Consider the following 24,205-nt stretch of genomic DNA (forward strand, 5'->3'; position numbering starts at 1 on the left):
ATGTAGGTCGTCTCAGCCAGATAACGGGACGACGAGGAGGCGTGAGTACATTCGTAATGTTTTTAAAGAGCTAATTAGCATACCCAGGGTCATTATCACGAGTTTTGAAATCAAACTTCTGATGTTGATTATCAAAAAAAACTCACAATTAACTAACCTTAACCATTAAGAATACTTTCAGCCTTTACAGTATTTGTGACATTTGGTCACGTCTCACGTGACCTATAAATCGGTCTGTTATCGTCCACCCCAGTTAGTGCATTCATAACAAATACATATTGTGTTGTGACTTTTCCACTCCAAAACCTTAATGTCATCTTCAATAAAGATCTAGATACACATTACAAAGCTAACTCCTAAAATATATATTGTTAAATGCCTTGCCTTCGTAACAATGACCTACATCGTTGTCCAAAGAGCCAAATTAAATGGATGACATTATATAATATGCAACTATGGCCATATGAGTCGGGATACATCTAGAATGGGACTCATTTACGTACCACGTGATACCCGATAACGTTTGTGCGGGACTATTGTTTCTATTGGTGATGGAAAGACGCCAAATGATGTTATCGCGGGATAACTTCCTTTCAGCGGGAAGATTACAAAGAGTTACGTTCCATCACCACTGGAGATACTAGTCCCGCACAAACGTTATCGGGTATCACGTAATATTTAAGGTTGTTTTCTTGAGGGCGAAGCCTAAAATTAACTCCTTCCAGGGAGACAAGATGTATCCCGACACATAAGGACATACGGTAAGTTTTTTATGATACCGAACAAAATTAAAATTAAAAAATCTCTGGTTAAAAACTCATGAAGATATTTCCCAACAAACTTGCCAAATTCGTCGGGCTGCAAAAGATAAGCAACATCGTTGCGATTGTTGGTTGACGTTGCAGATGACGTCAATTTCCGGTCACATGCTTAGCTTTCAACCCTCAAGGATTATTTCCCCGCTGAAATATCTAACCTATTCGATATCATGTGATCAAGTTTAATCCTATCAATACATTCTAAATGAAAGTGAGGTATAATGATATACCTTGTCAAAACAGGCTATTGTGAAAACTGGATTGCTAAGTATGCTGGAGTATTTGTTCGTTCTTGATTTAAGTTGTCAGGAAAATTACGACTGTAGATTATATGATGCAAATATAGCATATATAGGAAGGCGTTTCAGTCATCTCAAATACGTCTATTATATAATTTTAGGAACACTGACAATGAACGGAGGACTAGTTTTGAGAGAGAAAAAAATATTAAAATTAAACTGCTGTATTTGGGGCAAATATGCAGATTTGTGGTAATGCACTTAAATTCTTAAATTTATTTTTTTCTTAAAAAACCCATTATTCCCTCTATGTTAATAGATTTTGTACATTGATATCAATTGGGACGTCCCATATATATTTGCATGTTATAATCTACAGCCTCCATGTTTCTGATAATGTCAAAAAGGACTTGATGTTTATCCCGTCTAACCCGGTCAAACCATCGCTCCTACTTAATGCTATAAACACTACTAAACAGAATGGCATGGTTATTTGGTGACGGAAATATGTACTGAACTCTGGGGATTTGCAGAACTGAAATGTACAATTGTTTGCATACTGTACCAAAATTTACAAACAACAGAACAATCTCTACGAGTCAACAGTAATATGTAAGGTTAGGACGAATGCATAGGCACTTTATATCAACTAAGTTATGTTCGGGTACACCGAAAAAGTGATATATAGGCATACAGAAATCACAAGTTTAAACGGGGCTTAAACCATAAGTGAAAAGTCAAAAAGAAAATTATGAATTAGTATTTAAGGTCAATCAGTTTGAATGAAAAAAGATTTTTGATTTTCGGAAGCTACGAAGGAAACAATTTGAAAATCTGGAATCCAGCATGTATTTACATGTATATACAATGTAGTTGTCATACATCTGTAATCAGTTTTAGTGAATTGCCGTTTCTAGTCCATGTTTACAATTTCTCAAATAAATAATGAAATAATATAACAATGTTATAATATTGACACATAAACATCCAGCATTCCTGTCTTATTCTTTGTAGATGAACCTAGACCATGGCCTGTGGACGTGTCCTATTATTCCTGGCTGTAGCCTTTGTAGGCCTAGCCTACATGCTCTACAAGCCGTACCCAGATGATGTTGTTGAGCCCAATGTGCAGATGGCGATGTCATATTTCATATCTGCAGCCTTTAAATTGGTAAGAAGAACAATTTTGGTATCGAGATTGCAAAGATTCACAAAGTTCTATCATTGATTTTCATTCTTTATTCTCATCTATCTTTACAGATAATGACATATTGGAAATTTGGAGCAACTCCTAATGCCATTAATAAGTTGACATCAGGGGAAAATGCAACAGTGACTACAAGACTAATGTGACTTGGCGGTACCCTACAAGCGGTACCCTGGTAGTTAGTTGTGTTTTCTTGGTTGGTAATGATTGGGGTCCAATGACATGTAAACGATAATGCTATTTAAGGACGGACTTCCTCCAATCTGGAGATTTTTGGATATTAAAATTGATATATATAATTATTAATTACTTTCATAGTGCAGTATCACTGGCGCGTACTTACAGTAATTTCTATGATATCACACAACACGTTCGTCAACGACTATGACACATTATACTAACTACAAACAAACATACACTGACAGCAAGCAAATATAATACTGAATACAAACAAGCATTACACTGACTACAAGCAAACATTATATTGACTACAAGCAAACATTATACTGAATACAAAAAACAAACACTGACAACAAGCAAATATAATACTGAATACAAACAAGCATTATACTGACTACAAGCAAACATACACTGACAACAAGCAAATATAATACTGAATACAACAAGCATTACACTGACAACAAGCAAATATAATACTGAATACAAACAAGCATTATACTGACTACAAGCAAATATAATACTGAATACAAACAAGCATTACACTGACAACAAGCAAATATAATACTGAATACAAACAAGCATTATACTGACTACAAGCAAATATAATACTGAATATAAACAAACATTACACTGACTACAAGCAAACATTATACTGAATATAAACAAACATTACACTGACTACAAGCAAACATAATACTGAATACAAACAAGCATTACACTGACTACAAGCAAACATAATACTGAATATAAACAAGCATTACACTGACTACAAGCAAACATTATACTGAATATAAACAAACATTACACTGACTACAAGCAAAATTATACTGAATATAAACAAGCATTACACTGACTACAAGCAAACATTATATTGACTACAAGCAAACATTATACTGAATACAAAAAACAAACACTGACAACAAGCAAATATATACTGAATACAAACAAGCATTATACTGATTACCAAAAAATATACTGACTACAAGCAAACATTATACTGACTACAAGCAAGCAAACATACACTGACAACAAGCAAATATAGTACTGAATACAAAACAAGCATTATACTGACTACAAGCAAATATTATACTGAATACAAACAAGCATTACACTGACAACAAGCAAATATAATACTGAATACAAACAAGCTTTATACTGACTACAAGCAAATATAATACTGAATATAAACAAACATTACACTGACTACAAGCAAACATTATACTGAATATAAACAAACATTACACTGACTACAAGCAAGCATAATACTGAATACAAACAAGCATTACACTGACTACAAGCAAACATAATACTGAATATAAACAAGCATTACACTGACTACACAGCAAACATTATACTGAATATAAACAAACATTACACTGACTACAAGCAAAATTATACTGAATAAAAACAAGCATTACACTGACTACAAGCAAACATTATATTGACTACAAGCAAACATTATACTGAATACGAAAAAAAAAAACTGACAACAAGCAAATATAAAAACTGAAAACATGATGTTTTTGGACGATACACAGGTGAGGTATTCATAATACTGTTCTACAACCGAACAAAAGAACATTATATGTCGAATCACAACAGAGATATCAAACACTGACCACTACAAGCAAACATGAAACGTTTTTGTCGAACGTAGCCGAGCAAACAATTACACACCACTACAAGCAACATTAAACGTTTTTTGTCCGATACATAGGGTGGGGGAGAGGAGGGGGGAAGAAATCAAATACAACACCACTACAAGCCATCATGAAATGTTTTTTTTGTTGATACACAGGTGAGATATCAAAGTTACACACCATCAACCAAGCCCACATTTAATGTTTTTTGTGTCGATACAAACAGCGATATCAAATACACACCACTGCAAAACAACATGAAATGTTAATACTCGATATATAGGAGAAGATAAGCAAATACACACCACTCAAGGCAAAATGAATATAATACTGACGATACATAGGAGACAAAGCAAATACACACTGACAACAATCTAAACATGAAATGATTTTTGAGGAAACCTAGGAGAATAGCAATAACACACCACAACAAGCCAACATATACGTTTTTGTCGATACATAGGATAGGTTTTTTATGAATAATATTTTAATCAAACTTAACACTGAGCAATACAACAGCAAACATTATATTGACTATACATAGCAGAGATATCAATTATACTTAGGACTACAATACCACAAGGATGCTGACTTTTTTGTCGATACGTAGTACAGAAATAAGCAATACTACATGCTACTACAAGCCCAAACAATTATACGTTTTTTGACGATACATAGGAAGGATAACAAAACTCGGCTCGCATAGCCCACTACAAGGTGAAAAAACATCTGAAAAAAAAGTGTTTTTGTCGAAAAAAAAAAAAGAAATCCAAATACACATTAACTGATCATAGCAATACATGAAACGTTATACTGACTACACACAAACATAATACTTGACAACAAGCAAACATTACACTGCCTACAATCAAAAATTATATTGTCGATACACAGGAGAGACATCCACACTGACCAGCTACACGCAAACATGAATTTTTTGTCGATACTCTAGAGAGCAAATCAATTATTCTGGACTACCAAGAAAACATGAACGTTTATTGTCGATACATAGGAGAGGATACCATATACACACCACTACAAGCCAACACTGAAATGTTTTGTCGATAGCTAGAGGAGCAGCGATAACATATACACACCACTGCAAGCCAACATGAACGATTTTACTCGATACTGCATGACAGATATCAATATACTGACTACCACTACATACAACATGAATGCTACTGGTCGATACAAGCAAAGATTACACTAGAATACAAGCAAAAATTTAACTACAAGCCATCATGAAATCATTTTTTTGTTTGAATACACAGGTTAGATATCAAATACACACCACTACACAGCCAAACAAGAAAATGTTTTTTAGTCTGTACTAGTAGAGATAAATCAATTATACACCACTAACATACAAACATGACACTGATTTTTTGTCGAATACATTAGGAGAGACTGCAAATACACACCACTATAAGCTGACCTACAAACGATTTTTTTCGATACACAGGAGATTATATATCACAATACACACATGACTACAAGCCACAAGAAAAATGTGTTTTGTCGATACTTAGGATGCAGATATCAAATACACACCACTGAATGCCCAACATGAATGTTTTTGTCGATACATAAGGAGAGATATCAAATATACCCACTCACAATCCAACATGAAATGTATATTGACGATACATAGGAGAGATAACACAAACACACCACTACCAGTACAACATGAAAATGTTTTATGTCGAAACAAAGGAGAGCTAATCACAATACATACTACTACAAGCCAACAATATACTTGTACAACAAGCAACACAGGATAGATATCAAATACACAGCCACAGTTACACTGACTAAATCATAAATGTATTATAGTCGAAACATAGGCAGTGATAACAAAAACTGAGCCACTACAAGGAACATGACATGTATTTATTGTCGATACAGTAGGAGTGGATAACAAATACACACTACTCCAAGCCTCACATGTCATGTTTTTTTACGCATACATTAGGACTGACAATAACAAACATTATACTAACAAGCAAACATACTACTGCCAACATAAAACTTTATTTTGTGATACACAGGAGAGATATCAAATACACACCACTACAAGCCAACATTATACGTTTTTTTGTCGATACATAGGAAAGACATCAAATACACACCCCACGTCCACACTACAAGCCAACATAAACGTTTATTTTGTCGATACACTAAAGAGATATCAAATACACCCACTACAAGACCAAATGAAATGTTTATATTGTACGATACATAGGGAGAAATATCAAATACACCCACTACAATACAACATGAAATGTACTGACGATACATAGGAGAGATACAAAATACACACTGACTACAATCCAAACATGAATACGATTTGACGATACATAGGAGAGATAATCTAAATACATACTACTACAGCCAACATGAAAACTTTTTTGTGGATCACAGGAGAGATATCAAATACACACCACTACGATGGCAACATAAAACAGTTTTTTGTGGCTACACAGGTGAGGAGTATCAAATACACACCACTCAAGCCAACATGAAAATGTTTTTTGTCGATACATCGAGTGAAATCAATTATTCACCACTACAAGCCAACATGAAATGTTTTTATCGATACATATGAGAGATATCAAATAGCACTACCACTACACGCCAAATTGAATGTTTTTTGTCGGATACACAGAGAGGGTATCATTATCACTGACCACTACAAGCATATACTGACTAAAACGTTTTGTCGATACCATAGGTATAGACTAGCAAACAAACATAATACTGCCTACAATCAACTAAACGTTTTCTTGTGACGATACATAGGAGAGATATCAAATACCACAAAACTATCAAGCCAACATGAAACGTTTGTTGTCTATACATAGGAGAGATATTCAAATACACACCACTACAAGCCCAACGATGAAAAGTTTTTGTTGGTGAACACACAGGTGAGATATCAAATACACACCACTACAAGCCAAAATGAAATGTTAATTGTTCGATACATAGGGATGAGATATCAAATACACACCACTGGCAATACAACATGAAATGTTATTTTGTCGTATACATAGGAAGAAAATCAAATACACACCACTACAAGCCACATGAAACGTTTTTGACGATACATAGTCAAGAGATAATCAAATACACACACTCCAATGCCAACATGAAATGTTATTTTGAGGATAAATACGGAGAGATATCAAATACACACCACTAGATAAGCCCAAGCATGAACGTTTTTTGTCGATACACAGGAGAGAATCAAATACACACCACTACAAGCCAACATGAAAAGGGTTTCTGTCGATACATAGGGGAGAGATACTCAAATACACACCACTACAAAGTCAACATGAAATGTTTTTTTGTCGATACAATAGGAGAGATATCCAATACACACCACTACAAGCGAACATGAAATTTTTTTGTCGATACACAGGTTGAATCACAGATCACTACATCAACCACTACAAGACCAACATGCAAATGTATATTTGATGAGCGTCGATACATAGGAGAGATCATCATAAATCACCACCACTCTAACCTCTAAGCCAAGCAAATGAAATGTTTACTCTTTGCGTTCGCATCAAGTGAGAGGAGTTAAATCAAATATACCCACCCCACCACTACAAGGACCAACATGAAAACGTTTTTTGGAGGATCCATAGGAGAGAGAATATCAAAGTAAACACCGATCAAATAAGAGCGCAACGTGAAATGTTTGTTAGATATTGGACTCACACACAGAGGCATGCGAGAACATCAAATACCACACTACACAAGCCAACATGAAATGTTTTTTTTGTCTACATCATACATCAGGATAACAGCTCTCATCTACGACTACACAACATGAACTTTTACTCGAGTCTGACTCACATAGGAGAGATACGACAAATACCCATCCATCTATACACACCACACACAAACTCACAACAATCAACGAAACGTGAAAATTTTTTCTTGTGGATACACCGGAGAGCATCATCAAATACACACCACTACACGCCGTCAACCAACAAAACTTTTTGTAGAGCATCCGATCACTACAGAGAATATCAAATACACACCACTACAAGCCCAACATGAAATGTTTTGTTTTGTCGATACCCACAGGAGAGTGATCATCAATACACACCACTACAAGCCACCAACATGAAATTGGTTTTTTTGGTCGCGTGATACACAGGAGAGATATCAAATTACACACCACTACGGCAAAGAAAGACAAGCGAAAACGAACTTCTTTGCGTACGATACGTCAGGAGAGATATCAAATACCACGCACACACTACAAAGCACAACATGTATTGTTTTTGTCCAATACACATCTAGGGAGAGACTATCAAAATACAAGCAATCAACTACACAACCAGACATGAAACGTCTTCTCTCTACATAGCGCGTGCTAATATTAGCAATTACACCACCACTACCAAGCAACAACTGAACACACACACACACACACACACACGTATACATAGAGAGATATCAAATACACACACACATAAAATCTCTCTCTCTATGAAATTCGCATCTTTTGTGGAAACATAGGAGACAGATATTCAAATACACACCACTACTCAAGCCAACATGAAACTGTTTTTTGTCGAGCTAAACAAGAGAGATATCAAATAACACACCAATACAATACCACCATAAAATGTTTTTTGTCGATACATTGGAGAGACTATCAAATACAAACCACTACAAGCCAACATGAAATGTTTTTGTCGACTACATAGACTTGATGATCACACACACATACAGCGAATGAATGAAATATCACAGTAGCAAACACACTCGACATTGACTCAAGCGTAACAAGAAACATCGAAGTTTTTGTCGATACACAGGAGAGAATATCAAATATACATCACACTACACAAGCACATGAAATGTTTTTTGTCGAACATGATATCAAATACAAAGGTACAAGCAACCATTTTTTGTCGATACTCGAGTGCGTGACACAGAATAGCAAATTACACACCACTACAAGCAGCCAACATGAAATGTTTTGTAGATTAACACCAGTACAAGATATACAATTTAAACACAAGGACCAGCCAAACTATCAAGTTCTTTTGTGCAACACACAGGAGCCATATACAGAGAAAACCACTACAAGCCAACATGACAATGTTATTTTTGTCGACTACACATAGGATAAATACAAGCAAACATTATACTGACTACAAGCAAACTATTATACTGACTACAAGCAAACATTATACTGACTACAAGCAAACATTATACTGACTACAAGCAAACATTATACTGACTACAAGCAAACATAATACTGAATACAAGCAAGCCTTGCACTGACTACAAGCGAAACATTATACTGACAACAAGCAAACATTATACTGACTACAAGCAAACATTATACTGACTACAAGCAAACATTATATTGACTACAAGCAAACATTATACTGCCTACAAGCAAACATTATACTGACTACAAGCAAACATTATACTGACTACAAGCAAACATTATACTGACTACAAGCAAACATTATACTGACTACAAGCAAACATTATATTGACTACAAGCAAACATTATACTGAATATAAACAAACATTACACTGACTACAAGCAAACATTATACTGAATACAAACAAGCATTATACTGACTACAAAAAAACATAATACTGACTACAAGCAAACATTACACTGACTACAAACATTACAAGCAAACATTATACTGACTACAAGCAAACATTATACTGACTACAAGCAAACATTATACTGACTACAAGCAAACATTACACTGACTACAAACAAGCATTATACTGACTACAAGCAAAGATTATATTGACTACAAGCAAACATTATATTGACTATTAGCAAACATAATACTGACTACAAGCAATCATTATACTAACTACAAACAAACATACACTGACAACAAGCAAACATAATACTGAATACAAACAAGCATTACACTGACAACAAGCAAACATAATACTGAATACAAACAAGCATTACACTGACTACAAGCAAACATAATACTGAATATAAACAAGCATTACACTGACAACAAGCAAATATAATACTGAATACAAACAAGCATTACACTGACTACAAGCAAACATAATACTGAATATAAACAAGCATTACACTGACTACAAGCAAACATAATACTGAATATAAACAAGCATTACACTGAATACAAACAAGCATTACACTGACTACAAGCAAATATAATACTGACTACAAGCAAACATTACACTGACAACAAGCAAATATAATACTGAATACAACAAGCATTACACTGACAACAAGCAAATATAATACTGAATACAACAAGCATTACACTGACAACAAGCAAATATAATACTGAATATAAACAAGCATTACACTGACAACAAGCAAATATAATACTGAATATAAACAAGCATTACACTGACAACAAGCAAATATAATACTGAATACAAACAAGCATTACACTGACTACAAGCAAACATTATATTGACTACAAGCAAACATTATACTGAATACAAAAAACATACACTGACAACAAGCAAATATAATACTGAATATAAACAAGCATTACACTGACTACAAGCAAACATAATACTGACTACAAGCAAACATTATACTGACTACAAGCAAACATTATACTGACTACAAGCAAACATTATACTGACTACAAGCAAACATTATACTGACTACAAGCAAACATTATACTGACTACAAACAAACATAATACTGACTACAAGCAAACATTATACTGACTACAAGCAAACATTATACTGACTACAAGCAAACATTACACTGACTACAAGCAAACATTATACTGACTACAAGCAAACATTATACTGACTACAAGCAAACATTATACTGACTACAAGCAAACATTACACTGACTACAAGCAAACATTATACTGACTACAAGCAAACATTATACTGACTACAAGCAAACATTATACTGACTACAAGCAAACATTATACTGACTACAAGCAAACATTATACTGACTACAAGCAAACATTATACTGACTACAATCAAACATTATACTGACTACAAGCACACATTATGCTGACAATGAGCCAAATATTCCCCTCAGTTGGTTTTTTCCAATGCGATGGGAACAACGGGTAAAACGCATTAATAGCAGTCTAATTGCAATAAAATGAATTAAAATGACTTTATGTGATACTCTGTAAGTCAAATATCCGTTATGTTACATTCTAGTGATACGTTTTCGGGATTTGTTTCAGTGTGAGTTCCTGGAATACGTTGGATACAGTACATTTGAGACCTGTGCCCGCAATCCATTCAATATTAACGCATTGATGAAGGTTGATTCGGATGACAATGTTACGGTCAGTAAGATATAAACTAAATTTTTAGAAGCATTAATCAGAACAGATATCAATGACCTTGTTAAGTCCTTTACCTATATCCTTTAGATAATGACACGTAGTTAACTGTTTCATATCAAGCTGGAGATCAAGGATGCTACAAAGACCGTGTCAGATCCCTATTCAAGTGCCATTAACTGTTACCACTTCCATCGGGTAACTTTGCATCAACGAGTTTTCAGGCACGGTTACAATGGATATAGAGGTTCCCCAACAAGTGACTGTTGTTTACCATGTTTATCAAACTCGAGTTAGTTAATTTTCAAATTTTATAAAGAAACGAGCTTTAGGGAGTATCTTTAAAAAAAACGAAAAATAATTAATAAGAGTTAAAGTTATATGTGCCGTATTTTTCATACTCACGAATCAAGATGAGCTTTTAATATGTTATTCAGCACCAAAAATTACCAACTTTTTGAAAATTACAGTGCTTTCAATGCATAGGTTTTAATTTTACATGTACAAATAAGAGCTGAAAATGAGTTTTGGCAGTATTGCCAAAAATCATTCATTTACATCAATAGTGAAGTGAAATGAGTACATACGGTGAGACCATGAAGCGAAATTGTGGTCTACAATTTCATTTAACATTTTTACAATGTTTTAGTAATTGTAAAGTGACTTCTGCAGGTATGTTTTCATTTAAACATATTTAAGGCATAAAAAACAACAATTTTACAGTACAAAATTTCTGTGTTATAACTAACGTTTATAAGTCATTTGAAGCCATTTGAATGATTTTTACAGCTTTATTCATCAAACCTTATGGTTTTTAATAAATTAATGATGAAAAAATAGCATGTCAAAATTATCGCCCAGTTACGGCACATATAACTTTAAGATAAGCATGATAAAAAACAGTCACGCGTTGGGGAACTTATTTATCCCATAATTTTAGCTCTATATTTATTCCGTGGTGACCATTTTCTCGTCTTCATTCAGGAAAAACTTTCCACCATACATTGTGTAGTGATATCTTTCCGCCATAAAATATAGTGCCTAAATAGAGAGCCAATTTAAGCAACTGCCTGCTAAACAGTGAATACAATGCTCTTTAAAAGGAAATGCGCTATGAAAAGAAGCCCGAGGTTGAGAGCCAATCGGAATGAAGAGATCTTGAAACTGACCAATCAGAGGCGCCGTAGGTGTTTACACATTGGAGTGTGTAAACATAAATGATAACCAACTGTTATGGAATTTATCACATGGTTTTTCCATTGTGAAACATGTATAGTTATGGGATAAATTAAGTTAAATATTTGATTTGACTTCTGTTTGACTGCTACGTCAGAATCTGATTTGATTGCTATATTCTAAAGAGAGTTATCGGTGACATCTTTTAAATATTTATCTGAGCTTATTTAGACACCATGTAAGTTTTCTTGTCCGTTTTCATTCATTTGTTTTGCCTATAACTTTGCGTTATCACAACGGCTGATATTTCTAAAGTATTTCTGAAACAAATGTTTCTGTAGCCTTGTATCATTCCTTCGAACTTATTTCGAATCCTATTTTTCCTAAAACATAGATAAGGTTCTGATTGTATGGCTTTTGTTACTAAGGCAATTTTCCAATATTTGCCCACTATATCATTTGGTTTGTCGCGTTGTTGACGCCGTCTGTCATGAAACAGCAATGTAGGGGATGGCGTGATGTCATGAAAACTAAACTTCGATATTGGTAACTAGTAATTTTATTGTATTAGTAGCTTGTAATTTGTCCTTCCAACCTTCCAAAGTTGGTTGGTCCTTTTCGTGGCTTAGCGGGGTTTGGCAAGGACCACCTTCAATTACGTCAGTCTTAAATTTCCGATTTATTACTATTGGTTGAAACTTTCTTGGAATGTCTACAGTGTTTCTGTTTTTTTTCGAAAGTTCCAGTCATTCGCATAAATGTACATGCTACAGGCCGTGCACATAATCCAAATAAATCCATAATGTAGATATCTACATTTAAATGAGCACTGCCTCTTTTTTCTTCCATCAATGTTCTCGATTTCTATATGAATGAATATTTGTTGTACAGATTAAACAAGATTCCTTTTAGTGTTTTTAAAGACCTTATAATGTATATTCGATTTATCGATTTGATTTGAAGGTGAGTGAGGAGCTGTTTGACGGCGTCAGAGTAGTAATGTATGCTCCCCGTAATCGGAAGGAAGATCATCCTCTACCCGGGATTATCTATATACATGGAGGGGGATGGACATTAGGGTCACCGGGTCAGTAATCCGGGCACCGTCAATCGGGGTATTCTAATAACCGACCGGGTTATAGGCTATTAAATCTTACCAACATGTGTTCTACTATCTAGAAAATCAGGCGTATATCAGCTGAAAATTATACTTGAATATTAATAATAGAAAATAATAATAGATATATGATCATTTGAAAAGATACCAGATATGAAAAATTATTTTTCAAAACATATTTATTTTTAATATATGCATTTGAATCTGTTTCAGAACAGTATGGTCCCTTGACCAGGAAGCTTGCCGATACTCTGACCGCTGTGGTGGCCTCTGTTGAGTAAGTCACAATAAGTACAGTGTCCGATAAGTTCACTGACCGCTGTGGTGGCCTCTGTTGAGAAAGTCACAGTAATGTCTGAGTCCGATAAGTTCTCTGCCCGCTGTGGTGGCCTCTGTTGAGAAAGTCACAGTAATGTCTGAGTCCGATAAGTTCTCTGTCCGCTGTGGTGGCCTTTGTTGGGTAAGTCAGAGTAAAACCTGTAATCGATAAGTTCTCTGCCTGCTGTGGTGGCCTCAGTTGAGTAAGTAGAACCTCTGTCCGATAAGCTCTTCCATCAAACAGTACTTCTATCGACTTTCAATTCAATTCACTTTGCTGTCTTGATTTTCGTACATACTTGTTATACTTCCATTCCTATTTCCATGTACACCCTAGCTACCGAATGGCCCCCGAACACCCATTTCCAGTGCCGTTTGAGGACTGCTTAAAGGTCACAAAATACTTTATGAACAACGCCAAGAGGTTTGGAGTGGATGCTAGCCGGGTAGCTGTGACAGGTGAGTAGAGGCAGCCAATGGCATTAAATTGTTACCAATATGTCTATGTAGTCTGCAACATAAAGGCAAAATGTGGGTATATCTATGTCGGCGTCGCTGGCATCTGTATAGCTATATAGGCTTTCGTCCACGTGATATCTCCGGAACCATTTGGGGGATTAAATCATACCCCATGGACACCTTCTTAGGAGAAGTGCCTGTTTGTACTAATTAACTAGAACCAAAGGTCAAAGGAGACTATCACTGTTATCAAAATATGATTCCTTTTGCCTAATTATACACAAACTTGTAAGGGAAAATGCTTGCTTGGAATTACTATTTTAAAATTGAAAAAACTTCTTTGAAAATGGTATGGAAATAAGACAGTAAACAAGATGATAATAACCAAATAATAATATTCTGTGCTAGGCGATAGTGCTGGCGGAAACCTGGCGATGGCGGTAGGACAAAAGCTGACCAAAGCAGGACAACCCCCACGACTTCTCGGACTTTTATACCCAGGGCTACAGATGGTAGATTTTAATACTCCAGCTTATCGGACCTATCAGACATTACCTTATCTGCTGACGACACGCTTGACAGTCAGCTTTTTCTTGAAGTATGCATTTGGTACCAATGCTGATCTTGAAATGGTTTATGACAATATGCACGTGACTAAAGCTTTTAGAAAATCCATTGAATCCAAAGTAAGTGTATCTTTATTGCCTGAAAAGTACCAAAAACTTCACGTGAAGGAAATTACAAATGTAGACATTAATTTGGCTCAAAGAATGGAACAGATAATTAGTAACGTATCGCTGTGTCCACTTCTGATGGACGATGATGAACTGTACGACTTACCAAAGACCTACTTAATGACATGTGAGTATGACCCGGTGAGAGATGATAGTTTTATGTTGGCCAAACGATGGAAGGACATGTACTTCCCTGTGATACATGTACACTGGGATGGAGTACAGCATGGGTTTTTAACCGCCATAGGACAGAAACGTACAGAAGAAGCCGTCGATGATTTCATTAAATATCTCCGGAGGGAATTATAAAATGTGATAATTTTGTATTCATAAAATTTGCAGAATCTTGCCATATGTCGAAAGTTCATATCTTTTAAATATGATATTTTTATCAATTCGATTATAATTTTTACGCTTAATGCTTTAAGCCTTACAGCGTATTGTCATTACCTCTAAAACCGGAAATACCCTTTCGACTACGACACCACCTAGCGTGAAAAAGTACTACAACTCATTCTAAAAAATCCGCTTTCTAAAGCAAATATACTGTCATAGTGTAATTATGATTGCATGAAAAAATCTGTAGTATTTCCTTAAGTGTTAAAGTGTCAAAAATGTGTCCAAAACTATAATATCATTGTCTATTAATGGAAAATAGTGAGAATAATTTGCATGAATGATAGCGATCGATGACCTAAATTCTCGCCAATTATTTGCATATAAGATGAACTTCTAATTTAGATAACACTAAAGAAAGGAATTGACAGGATTTAAGTATGTATAAGTAGGGCTGGTATGGTTACTAAATTTTGTCCTCGTTTACCCGAATTTAAGTATCCGATCCGTACCTAGGTACTCGACATGTATTCCTATGTGAACGTATTCCAATGTGAACGTATCAACTTCGTGAGTTAGCTTAGTGGTACAATTTACCGATGTTGTTTGGGGCGATCTTCAGATGGATCAAATTTCAATGTAATCGTAATGAAAAGTGAGAGATGTATTCTTCAATACTGCAAATGGCATTGGTATATCAATTTAATATCAATCGGTAACATCATACAATCGTAATGTAACAAGCTGACAGAGCCCAGAATGTCCGTGACAGATGTTGTTTTACCGCATATGCGCAACAGGAAGTACAAAAGAGTGACAGAGTCTTCATTCGGATAGCCTCTGGTGTTATCCTATATAGTATACCGATAGTGAAAGTAAACATGTGCGCCATTCATGATCACTTCTCCGATCATGGGAAATAAAAATTGCAACAATGTTGCTTGTGAACATGTCGTTAGCAGATGAAGTGTCATCCTTTGTGAGTAAAACAGAACAAAAGAGTGCTATTTTGTACTTCTTGTTACTGAATTTTACGTTTACACAGATATCTATCACTCAGTATCAGTATGTTTCCTATTTTCACGGATGCCCGGCCGGGTAGGCCTACACATGTTTCCTACATGTATTTTAACGGGTACCCGGGTACTTCCCCAACCCGAACCGTGTGACAAAAATCAAGGGCTACAACATTCCATTCGTATTTGGACACAGAAACAGCAAACATCGTGTTCATTTCGTTTTGCTTATACCTGTCTTCAGTAAATAAATTTCACATGAAGTGAACTTACGTGTCTCTGTGTATTTCTGCTTACATATGTGATATAGATGTTTTATTTTATTACAAGAACAAGAACATTATTTCAAATTTTAGAGCAGTTTCCTTTTCAAATTCGAAGTTGACAAAAATTAACTGCTGGCATTATTTTCTAATTTTATGACATACGATTTAATGCATTAAAGTCAGTGTAAGGTGTAACAGATTTAATTTGCCAAATTGTCCATATGAATACCGTGGTAATGGAGTGTCACATCACAAAACATAACGGTATGTAGGATCTTGTATAGTGTGTAATATACATGACAATAAACTAGCATATTGATGTAATCAATATATAGCTACTGTTGTAGCGGAAAAGATATCACCGTCTGACTGACTTTTCAGTCAAAAGGTGATATCTTTTCCGCTACAACAATAGCTAATCAATATAGAGATAAAATCATGGATCCGCGCCTGATTTGTACATGTATATATGTACATAACATACATGTGTATATATGAAGTTTAAGAGACAAGTGTAATAAGGCTAGATTTTATTAAGACAATTATTATCTCTGGTTTAAAAACTGGAAACATGAGCTTAAAATATTGATAAAAATTAAAAATAAAAAGATTAAAAATGATGCTAATATATTAACTCAAATAACTTGTATACAAGACTCCACAACTGACTTGAACTTAACAAAATTCTTGTTTAAGTTAATGTGAGAGGACTCTATAAATTTTTATTGAAATTATAAATATTTGCTAGTCATCCACAGCAGACTCAAAATGTTCAAGAATTGAGATTATCAAAAAGCAGTGAAATAATACCGAGCATATATTAACTAGCTGCAATGGCATATATATAAAGCTCTAGACAACTTTGTCGTCAGATCTAGGGTTACAATGCTGTCCAATTGACCGTAGTGTTGCAAAACATCTAATGATAAACATGGCATAATTAGCGGGCTGCAGGTTTCAAGTAAATTTGCAATTGAACAGATTTACGGTATGTAAAAACATATCAAAATGCATCCGTTCAGATGGACATGTATTACTAAAGAGTGAAATAAAAATAATGTTTTGTTATGTAATGCTATGTTATTTTATTCAAGTATTTTTGAATAAACATAATGATACACAGTTCACTTTGGAGTTTGATGCAGCAACCAATTCTTTATAGGACAATTAACCCTTAGTTTTTAGTTAGATCATCTGACCTGAAGGGTAAGGATGACCTATAGTAGATGTTTAACGATTCACATGGATGCATCAATGTATTGCATCCCTTGGTGGTGCATCAATGCATCGTGTAGCGCGATACCAAAAATAAAAATTGAACATTGGATTATCTCCCTTGGTCAATGTCAGTCGAACGTTTGTTAGTTACAAATTTCAGCCTTGCAGGTAGGGCGTTAGAATTGTACGTGCTGCCCCATTGCATGATCGTAAAAGGCGACTAAATTTAGGATCTTATTTTTTGTCTTCTTCCTGTCTGACTTTATCTTTCCTAATGCCTCCCTTGGCACCGCCTCACTTTTGGCCTAGAGTTGAGCGTTCGCCCCTGTGAGGAAGGCTCTGGGTTCTGTCCCCTGGCCGAGACACACCAAAGTCGATAAAAGTGGTAGTTTCTGATCCTGCTTAGCGTTCAGCATACAGGGAGTGGTACGACTGGTTCGCCCGTTGTCAGTATAATGTGACCGGGTGAGGTGTGTTGCTTGGTGTTTTCTGCGGCATGCTTCAGTGATATAGCACTATAAAAAGGGCAACAGTTCCACTATACAAGAAGACACAACATGAATATACCACAGTCTCCCAAAACAAGCACCTCGCACAACATACACGCAACACACCGCATACATGGGAGGCCGTCCTTACATTACCATACCTGTTAATAGGACGTTAATTAATCAAACAAACAAACAACACACGTAAATCGTTTGGGCCAACCAATCAAAGTGAACAGACTACTTATAACAATGTGAAATCCCAACAACATGGCAGGCAAAGCAACCGATTATAATATCTACCATCCTGGGATGGTAGCAATAGATGGTAGCAATTATGAAAATCACTGGAACCTACAACTTAAAAGATGTGTTCCTATCCAAATAATCTCCCAAGAGAGAAGTAAAAGTGTAATTAACATTATTTGATTACTGATCTTGAGGACAAGATCATGGAGATATACAGCTAAAAGCTATTTGCTAGAAAATGACAACATGGCTTTTATCTTAAATCTTGTTTACAGATAGCATTGATAAGGAACTGTATGCAATATCTAAAATTTACATGTAAAACCTTCTGGATGATCATCTGACTATTGGCAAAATAAAACATTTGCAGAAGGATAGGCAGATACTAAAAGAGTTATCAAGACAAGAAATTAAATGCAAGTAATAACAAAAGGATCCATGGGTCGTAATGATCATCTGACTATTGGCAAAATAAAACATTTAAAAAATAGTAATGGCAAATAATTAAGGCAATAAAAAGAAAACTTTAATTTTATTATTTGACCTTGAATGAAGGTCAAGGTCATTCATTTGAACAAACTTGGTAGCCCTTCATCCTATCATGACACAGACCCAATATCAGGTCTCTAGGCCTCTTAGTTATTCACAACAAGTCGTTTTAAATATCCACCGGGTATGCCTATTTGGTTCCTGTGACCTAAAATGGCAGTCAAGGTCATTGAACGTTGTAGCCCCTCATCCTAGCATGTCACATGCCCAATCTCAGTTCTCTGGGCCTCTTAGTTATTCCCAAGATGTTATAAAAAGATTTAAGACTATTTGACCCCTGTGACCTTAAATGGCGGCCAAGGTCATTCATTTGAATGACCTGGTAGCCCTTAATTCCAGCATGTCACAAGCCCAATGTCAGTTCTCTAGGCCTCTTAGTTATTCCCAAAAAGTTGTTTAAAGTTATAGCTTTTTGACCCCTGTGACATTGAACGGCAGTCAAGGTCATTCATTTGAACAAACTTGGAAGCCTTTTATCCCATCATATCTTTAAAGAGTTTTAATCTTTTTTAACCCTTGTGACCTTGAATGTAGATCAAGGCAAATCATTTGAACAAACTCGGTAGCCCTTCTTCGTAGCATGCTGCCGACCAAATATTAGTACCCTGGGCCTTTCTGATATTAAGAAGTCGTTTGAGTGAAAAATTTGTGCACGGCGACTGAAGGTGCATGATGACTATAGGTTAGTGCTGTGTATGACTATCGCAAGGTATCTGACGATGCAATACATATCATGATACAGGGTTCACGATAGATACGTATCACGATATTTTGATAGACACTTCAATGTGTAGTGTTGTTGTTAATGTGTTGTTAGGTTGGTTGTATTCACTCACTACAATAGACGCGAGTTTTATAGACAGAAACTTAATAAGATTCTATTTTTTTAGAATTTTCATTTTGTATTTGTATTTCATTGTTGTTAAACGCTAGGTTAATGTAAACTCTATGGAAATGGTGTCCTAGGTATGGAGTTGTCAGTGATATCATGTTGATACTCACTCGATAAAGAATTCTTTTTTCAGTATAGTTATCAAGGCTAATCCTAAACGTAACCATTGTTTACCTACTGTTGATAGCAGAAACCTCGATTAACGTAAGATAATAAAAAAGTAACACAGGGATGACGTATCACTGGAATACACATGGTTAGTACGTAGATTGTACCCAAAGCTTTAAACAAAACAATCAAAGGTCAATCCATGTATCTAAAATTATTACTGCACAGTAGCTTTGTGTTACTACTAAATGCACTGTCTGAAAATTGCCATCCAGTATTTACATTGGTAGTTAGGCTCTGGCGAAGTAATACCTTCATCAGAGTTCATAAGACTGGGTTAACAGAAGAATAATACAAGATTGCCTGAAAATTGATCAATATGAAAATACCTACTAATTAAACTATTTGAAATGGATTGAAGTGTTGTATTTATCTTTGTATATGCACTGATTTGTCTCCGGTTATAGCCGTGGGATATTTCTCTGTCAACCCCTAGGGTATGACGGATTGCGCACACTAACCTTTTGAACCTGAAGACAATTATGACGTCAAGACTTCATGCGGTGTGACCGTGGCGTGCTTTGTCGATGACGTCATCAATATTGTGGTTGGTTTTTTTTATCCCCCAAACCATCTCATATTCTTAACAGAATGTATTAAACTAGAGAATATTCGAAGTATGTCGCTGATTCATAATTTCTCTATACTTATGATATATGGTCCTTGTGGGATTTCTTACTCTTATCTCTTATCCTGGGGGAATGTCATATCAGCAGATCTCTCTAAGCTCGGCACAGATAAGTAAGTATTATATTACACAAGACTCTGTTTAAATGTATTTTTGTATTTTCAACTATCTCATGTTTTGTTAAATGAAATATTCTACAAACTTAACTAAATTCTAATATATCTTCTAGTGTATATCAAACCATATGTAAGATATGATCAGATAATTGTATAAATCATATATCATTGTTAATCTATAATAGTTCACTCACCTAGTACTTTACCAAACACCTGCTAAGTTCAGTGCTCTACAATTCCATTCCTTTTTGAACTCTTTGCTCTTGAACCCAGAACTATTTACAAGTCAGGTTTCTATATTCCGTGCAAACGGTATCCTTAATTGGTATCTAAAGGTGTATTCCGTTTGGATCGTCCAAATTCTGGGCAAAACAAAGTCTGCTACATTAAGATCTGTGATCAGATATCATTTATTAAAAATAATTAATTAAATAATAAAATGGATAATATATGGACAATTGTTGTGAGCTTGGATAATTATATTGCTGAATCAATTCCTGAGGTTTCGGAGGTACCTGGGTTCGAATTAAGGCTTGGTTGGTATTTAAAATCTGTCACAATATCTTTTAATATGGAAACTAGGTCATTCATATTAACAAAGTAGAACATTGGAAAATAGAACGTTCTCGCATCGGTGTCGGGTCTAAAGATTGTGGTTGTTATAATCTTAGTTTAATGAAATATTAAACGATATGTTTATTGCAGATATTATATGCCATCATGATTTGGTGCATCATCGCTTTTATTAGCATTATCCAACTTTCGGCGGCGGAAGTAGTTGTAACACAATGTCCCCGTATCATAACACGAGAGGAATGGGGTGCTCGAGAACCAACACATGTCTCCGCTAACCTTCCCGACATTCCACAATATGTATTCATACACCACGGAGCTGGTTCACGGTGTCATACTGAAGCTGCATGCGCAGCAAAGGTTAAATCCTACCAAGACTTCCATATGGATACACGCCGTAAGTGAAAATGTCATCTTTTGGGACATAAATTCTCATTTGTTTTATGTCTACACTAAAATCACAAACAAAAATACATGTACCTTCTTTTTAACATGTGTTCAACTACTGACGGCATTTGTAAATATTTTGATAGTTGTTTTGTTTCGTTCCTGGACCTTTGAATTCTTACGGCGATACTTAAACGTAATGAAAAATCGAAAATCTTAATTCTTGTTTTTTTGTTTTTTTTTCGTTTTTTTTTTCATTTCCACTGCCAGTGTTTATATTGCAGTTAGATAAGAATCCAATGTGTAGTTAACTTTCATAAAGGTTTGAGGTTAATTGTAGTTTGCTGAAGAATATCGTGAAAGTTGACGAATGATCTGACATCATGATTCTTTGGAGATTTTCTTTTTCACTTAGTAATATGAGGTCAGACTCGCCAAGTGTTTCTTCGCTTGCCTTCTGGTTCCGGTACTACATAACATTTCCCATGTGATATCATGTCCTTGTCCAGATGTTACCTGTTTGATGGATGATTAACATGTCTCTATTGTCCTTTTATGTCTGTAAACAGTCCCCGTCTACGTCTATTCCATGTTTATCTTCTTGTCACGTTTGTTCATTTTTTGTATTTGGTTTTGTTTCCTCATTTTGATATTTTGTATGATTATAGATTGGTGGGATATTGGCTATAGTTTTGTCGTGGGTGAGGATGGTAATGTTTACGAGGGTAGAGGATGGGATAAAATAGGAGCCCACACCTTCGGTTACAACTCTGTTGGAATAGGTAAGTACATGACAACATCCATATCTATTATATATATATATAGTCTATTTAGTTCATCCTGGAATAGGTAAGTGTATATATTTTCACAATACGTAACCTATGATATACTTATACTTGTATTGATTTCATTTCATTTACCAAGGAATGTAATTTGCTTCCACGCATGAAAACAAAGTCATGTATATCATATTACAAGGAAAATTCGCATGATCAGGACAGCGAAACTTCAATTTTCTATAAACTTGAATGGAACCGATCAGGTCAGCCATTTAATGGTCAAGTTTTTGTATCTAAAACTAAAGACTGTGATATATACCAGGTGTCCATATATCAAATGGGGTCATGTAATTTATATCTTTTACTACTGAAAGGTCCATATTGCTTCCTGTTACAGGTATTTCAGTGATAGGAGACTTCCGATTGATCACACCAAACCAGGCAGCATTAGATGCCGTTACACACCTAATAGCATGTGGGGTCAACACCGGCAAGATCCAGGCCAATTACACCATGCAGGGACACTGTGATGTTGTCATCACTGAATGTCCAGGGAAGGCCTTCCTAAACCTTCTCAATACGTGGCCCCACTACCATCGGGCTAACAATAGTCACTGTCCACCCATGGATGACGCGTTGTAGTGCAGACTTAAATGTTTTATTTGTTGACAGTTCAAATACAACAAACCTCAGGATATGAAATTTGTAACTTTGTTTAATAAACATGATGAAAAACTACTGAAAAATATATATTGCACCTTTGATCACCAGTAAACAAGGTGTTGTATCTAGTAGGTGTACATAGTTCATCATTTATTATTGTACGGAAAGCATGACAAAATAGAAATACATCACACATTGATAAGCTGACGATTTCCTCTGACGTATGGTACATAATAACGTTGGGAAATGTTAACAAATCGAATAACGTAGAGATAATATTACAATTTTATTGTCATGCACGTTTGTAGAAGTTGTATTTTTATAATATTATTGTATGATTTGATTACGTCATATAAAACGGTTAGTTTTGCAAAATGATTTTTGTCTTTTGGCAATTTAATGCAATTTAATTTAATGTCTGCTATAGCTTGCAATAAATGATGTGACATGATTTATGGAAATTATAGAGGTCATTTTGATGGCGAATTGCACCAAAGATTATTATTTATCTATCGTATAGTATATGTAAGTGTATATTCTTGTTATATTTAAATTTCAAAATCATATAATCAAAGGAAAGCATAATGTGGTATATTGATGTACGGATCGTGAAAATGCACTTTGATGTATACTAAGCGAAGCAGATGAGGTGCACGGGTGTTTAAATCA

The 24,205-nt window shown here is 35.1% G+C and overlaps 2 protein-coding genes across 3 annotated transcripts; both read left to right on the forward strand.

Moving 5' to 3' along the window:
• The first annotated feature begins 11 nt into the window (after nucleotides 1-11).
• Nucleotides 12-17,189, forward strand: LOC138315033 (arylacetamide deacetylase-like). Of its 2 annotated transcripts, none has more exons than XM_069255761.1 (7): nucleotides 12-41; nucleotides 2,072-2,228; nucleotides 11,303-11,407; nucleotides 13,544-13,667; nucleotides 13,911-13,974; nucleotides 14,353-14,474; nucleotides 14,883-17,189. In XM_069255761.1, exons 2-7 carry the CDS (start codon nucleotides 2,085-2,087, stop codon nucleotides 15,515-15,517), a joined length of 1,194 nt encoding a protein of 397 aa, XP_069111862.1. In that variant the 5' UTR covers nucleotides 12-41; nucleotides 2,072-2,084; the 3' UTR covers nucleotides 15,518-17,189. The 2 variants fall into 2 exon arrangements, with proteins under 2 accessions (XP_069111862.1, XP_069111861.1); XM_069255760.1 differs by lacking the exon at nucleotides 12-41 and adding an exon at nucleotides 605-761.
• Nucleotides 17,190-20,903: 3,714 nt separating this feature from the next.
• LOC138315034 (peptidoglycan recognition protein-like) lies at nucleotides 20,904-23,987 on the forward strand. Its single transcript, XM_069255762.1, has 4 exons — nucleotides 20,904-21,131; nucleotides 21,840-22,104; nucleotides 22,763-22,876; nucleotides 23,271-23,987. The coding sequence occupies exons 2-4, from the start codon at nucleotides 21,855-21,857 to the stop codon at nucleotides 23,513-23,515; spliced, it is 609 nt and encodes a 202-aa protein (XP_069111863.1). The 5' UTR covers nucleotides 20,904-21,131; nucleotides 21,840-21,854; the 3' UTR covers nucleotides 23,516-23,987.
• Nucleotides 23,988-24,205: the final 218 nt, after the last annotated feature.

Source organism: Argopecten irradians, chromosome 2 (assembly GCF_041381155.1).
Source record: "Argopecten irradians isolate NY chromosome 2, Ai_NY, whole genome shotgun sequence".
NCBI lineage: Eukaryota > Metazoa > Mollusca > Bivalvia > Pectinida > Pectinidae > Argopecten > Argopecten irradians.